Source organism: Arvicanthis niloticus, chromosome 1, assembly GCF_011762505.2.
Source record: "Arvicanthis niloticus isolate mArvNil1 chromosome 1, mArvNil1.pat.X, whole genome shotgun sequence".
NCBI lineage: Eukaryota > Metazoa > Chordata > Mammalia > Rodentia > Muridae > Arvicanthis > Arvicanthis niloticus.
Genome location: NC_047658.1, coordinates 158,372,185 through 158,377,295, shown reverse-complemented (window position 1 = coordinate 158,377,295; position 5,111 = coordinate 158,372,185). Strand labels below are relative to the sequence as shown.

Here is a 5,111-nt window from a genome sequence, read left to right as displayed (position 1 = left end):
CATAAACCTTTTCTGCATTGCTAGTTTTATGATTCTAACTGTGTATACAGGATCTCCTATATTCCTCTAGTACCTGGCATGATATCAATAATATTTGGGGTATTTGAAGATTCCTAATATTTTTGAAGTTTTCTTCTCCCTTGTCTTTCTCTCTTCTCTCTCTGTCTTTTGCTGTTCTTTTAGAAAGCATTTTCAACTATGTAAGCAGTATGGCATGAATTGGTGTTGATTATCTTGCATTCACTGTGATCAAATGGCTTTACTTACAATATCACTTTGACAAATAATGGCTCCTCTTTAGGGCTCTTTCTACTTCAGTGCTTAGTGGCAGTTTGCTATAGAAGTAAAAAACATGTCACTTGCTTGCACCTTTTCATAAGGAGGATTTGTAAACATTTTTAACTAAAGATGTATCCTTTGTGATTCAAAAGAATCATATACAGTTATGTTTCCACTTGTTCAAGGCAAGGCTATTGGAATTTAGTTGGCTTTGGCAAAAAGTTCTGGCCTATTTTAACACTCTCATTTTGCTGTATTGTTCATATTCTTTTTGTACAATGTGATGCCATCAAACATACAGAACTGTGTAGAAGACACTGATTTTCGCTCTTTGACCAGGAGAAAAATCTCGGTGATTCCATTTACTATTAAATACATTTTAAAATAAGTATAGTCGTCAGCATGGCTTTAAAATATCTTTCATCTAAATACCTAAAATGTTTTAAGTTTTATATTAATATATATTAATCTAAATATAGAAACACATCCAAAATTTTCTTGGAGGTGATCATTAAACATTCTTTTTATATAGTTTTAAACTCATTTAATGCAGTTTAGTTTTATAGAGCATTAGAGGTTTTGGAGATATGATGTAATTGGAAATTACCCAGTTCTCACTTTCAAGCCCTTTATCAGAAGATTTATGGAAATAAATGAATTTATAAAAATTGAGAGAACTTCAATAAATGCTGTAATTAAGAGCCAAGAGATATAAATGGATAAAATCTAAAAATAGAGAGAGCTTAATTTAATCACATAACAGTAATTGCATGTGTGGTGTGGATAAAGAAGAAATGTGCATTGTACCCACCACTTTGGAGGCTATTTTGGTATGATAAAATATTAATTTTTAAATATATATAAATTATCCTCAGTTTGGATGATGCCACTAGATGGGTTGTAGAAATTATTTTGCTGATAAGTAATAAAATAAAATTCTAGATTTTTAGACAAACATACCTTAGAAAACAAAGTATCTCTTGCCTGACTGTGTTGTAACAAAGTGTCATCTATCTACTAGGGATGTTACAAACAATAAATATTTATATATTATAATTTTGGAGAATGAGAAGTCCAGAATAAAGGGACCTGCTGATCTGGTGCCTGGTGAGACTCATTTCTTGTCTTAGAGATTGCTGTCTTCTTGAAGTTTCCTGAAGGCAGAGGAGCATGGGAGGTGCCTGGGGCTTCTTTTATACTGGAGGTTTTCATGTAAGGAAGCTCAACTCCCATGGCTTCACCTACTCCTGAAAACGATGACCTGGACCTGGGGCTTACTTTCCAACATAAAGAGTCTGGTGACATAAATATTCATTTTGTCAGTTTCTCTCCAAAGAATAGTACAAGTAAAGTTAAATTCATTTCTATAAGGAAAGAGCAAACACTTGTGTACTTGTGTATTTCTTGGATGAAGATCAGGTTTCTTTCTCATGTGCTTTAGTAGGACCTTATTCAATTTGTGTGTGTGTATGTATGTGTGTGTGTGTGTGTGCAGTACTGTAGAAGCAATAAGATAAATAATGACAAGCAAAGGAATGTGATTAAATAGAAGTTGACATGGAGTGTGCATTATGACTCTAAGAAGAAGCAGATAAACAGAACGGTATTGGTGATGGCACCCAAGGACACCCAACACTTAATGTTTTATGCTCGATGCTATTTTTATTATTTATGCTATTTTCTCCCTTCTACCTGTGAGTTAAGCCCCAGTAATTTACTATTTCCATCTTGTAAATGAGGAAACTTATTCATGAGATGTGAATATGATTTGCTCAAAACCACTTAGCTGGCAAGTTGCAAAGTTAAGGTTTAAAACCAGGCAAGGTTTGAAATGATTACCTCCTGGCTTGTGATTGGTTATGTGATAAAGTGGATATACTGCTAAGAAATGTTACTCAAGATGTCCGGGGATTGATAATTAAAATGTACTGGTGTAGATCACATCCATGGATTGTATTTGTAGTTATAAATATAGTGAGGAGAAAGATTTTTAATTCACTTCTTTTTGCCTCAGCACAGTAGCCAGTAATCTAGAATAGTGTTTCTCAGTTGTCCCTATGCGTAAGATGTCTGAAGAGCCTTGTTAAGATTTATAGCTATAGCCCTGACAACACAAGGTCTGATTTGGTAAGCCTGGATGTCAGGACCCTGTATTCTATAGTGTTGATGGATGCATGGAGTTCACACAAAGGTTGGAAAGACATTTTCTGGCTCTGACGTTCACTCCTTAGTTGCCCCACAACAATCTTTTTAAAACTCTGAACATTTTGTACTGGTTTACAAACCCAATTCCTGTGTTCCAGTGTTTATTTCCTCGTCCTTTCCTCTGTCTGGACACTGAAGTATCTAAGGGCACAGACTGTATCACTCCACAGATGCGTCTTAACTCACACTGACCTCTGCCACTGTAGAACTAGTAGTTACCTGTCGAAGGAACTAGCTCTTGATGTATAATGAGAAAGTGAATGGATTATTGCAGGATGACTTTAGTATCTGCAAAGTAAGTGTGATGTTTTAACTGTCTACTTGACAGTCTAGGATCATCTAGGAAGAGAAATCTTAATGAGGCACTATCTAGATAGATTTATATATGGATTCATTTATATAGAGAGATATCTACTCCTGATTGTGGGGCTAATAGGACCAGTTCCCTCAGATTCCTGTTGCTGTAACTCCCCTGCTATGGATGGAGTGTCATCTGGAATTGTGAACTAAAGAAAACCTTCCTCTCATGAGTTGCTTTTATCAGGGTTTTATCCTAGCACCAGGGGATGAGACAATGACAGAGACACGTCACTTTTAGACTAGTAGCTTCAGTGGCATTTATCCATTGCCTCTCTTCTTGGGCAGGAGACAAAAGTTTGGATACTTGAATTATGTCTGGGGTTTTATCATGAGCTCCATAAATGATTGAATACACAAGCATTCAGTTTAACGACTGATTGACAGTATGCTAGCGTAATAATAAATGCCACAGAAAAAGACTTTCACATACACAATCCCATTTCATTCATTACAGAACTCTCTTTTTGGTGCTCATTCAAAGGTTTTATTCATTGCAGAGGGGTGGGCTGGGTTGAAGTGGGCTTAGTTGCAGTAATTCTCTAGCTGATAGAGGGAACAGATGCTGGTGCAGCACTGATCCACGATGCCGCGCTTCTGTCGGGCCACCTCCAGTGCCAGGGTCTGAAGGTCACCTGCTCCCGGGCCTCCATCCAGCTCCAGTTGTGCTACTTGTGGGTCCTCCACTTCACGGCGGGACTTGGGTGTGTAGAAGAAGCCACGTTCCCCACACACCAGGTAAAGAGCCTCCACAAGGTGGGGACCACAAAGGTGCTGTTTGACAAAAGCCTGGACTGGGTGGGGTTCCCAGAGGACTAGCAGGGCCAGCAGGGGCAGGAAGCGCATCCACAGGGCCATGTTGGAATAATGACCTGAAAAATAGGCAGGGTTGAGGCTAGAGAAAGGTCCCTCCCTGTAAGAAAGGAGCCCACATTCTCCCTCAAGTCACTAGAGTCTTGGCTGGGAAGCCAAGCCCAACAAAGAGAGTACATACCTGCTTGCTGATGGTCTCTGATTGTAGCTGGTCACTTAGGGCAGGGGGTTACTGGGTGCCCACTAGTTTTATAGCCCAAAGCACCTCCTTTTTGCCCCCTGGACTTTGCTGTTTGGGCCATTAAAGGTTCAGGTGGGGTGGGTCAGCAGATGGTCAGAGGGGCTGAAGCTGCAGTTTCCAAACACTTACCTGGTGCTAGGTCTGCAGAAAGTGCTCATTGGACGTCAACACCTTTACTTAGCCCTAGGGTAATTAGAGTCTTAATAAGGATCCAGATGGCCTGATGAACCAGTTCACAACAGGGGACATTGTTCCAGAGCCGGTGAGGCCTTCTTCTCCTTGGGTGAGCACTTTCCACCTCATTCCCCAGGAAGCTGCAGTTGTTGGGGACCTAATATCTTTGTCCCTTGGACTGTTTCACAGTTCCCATTGACAGCTGGGTTTTTAGGCTCAGCTGAAATTCCAGCTCAGCCTCAGAGGGAGAGAGAAAGCAGAACTCAGGCACCAAGCCACTTAATGGTCCCTTCTCCTCTATCTCTCCTTTCACAAACCCATAGCCCACTCAGGGGTCAGATGGGCTGAAGCCCTGTGGTACATTCTCCTGCAGTATCCAATAACCCACAATGTGCACCTGAAAGCCAGCAAGTAGAATTTGAGCATGTATAAGAAGAGTTCTATACAGTTATTATAGAATTTTTCTTATACATGCTCAAATTCTATTTTTTGAAACAACCATTTCAATGAAGTAGAACATTTTACCTCATTCTAATTAGTTTCCCCAAAGCATCAGGGGAAATGGATCACTTGGAAGCACAGTGGTTGCCCCAGCTTAAACACCTGCCACCGACAGAGTCAGTTGTGGCAGGTAGTTAGTTCGTAAAAGTTGAGAGGAAATGCAATCCAGGCTTTCTGTCAATGACTGCATTCAGTTAAATCAACAAGCATTTGTTGAGCAAATCTCTGGTGATGGACAGTGAGTTCAAATGTAGGGACCACGATAAAGTAGACATGTTGCTTGTCTTTAAGTAATTCAAAAACCATTAAAGGATGTAGGTTTGTACTAGCCCACTAACATTAAAATAGTTAGTGAAGTCCTTATGGTATAAAATAACCATAGATTACACGAGAAATTTGACTTTTCAGTGCCATCCATGAAAGCTTTTAAAGCTTTTTCCTACCTCTTTTTCTCAGTCCAATTATAGGTATAAAAAACATCAATTTTACAGTTTTCTAAAGGGTGAGAGTAGAGGAAAATAGAGAATGAGATACTTTGAGA

The 5,111-nt window shown here is 39.4% G+C and overlaps 1 protein-coding gene across 1 annotated transcript; it reads right to left on the bottom strand.

The window, feature by feature from the left end:
- Positions 1-3,293: 3,293 nt before the first annotated feature.
- Positions 3,294-3,902, bottom strand: LOC117723507 (insulin-2). Its single transcript, XM_034523134.2, has 2 exons — positions 3,836-3,902; positions 3,294-3,713 (listed from the first exon to the last, which is right to left on the bottom strand). Exon 2 carries the CDS (start codon positions 3,697-3,699, stop codon positions 3,367-3,369), a length of 333 nt encoding a protein of 110 aa, XP_034379025.1. The 5' UTR covers positions 3,700-3,713; positions 3,836-3,902; the 3' UTR covers positions 3,294-3,366.
- Between the last annotated feature and the right edge of the window lie 1,209 nt (positions 3,903-5,111).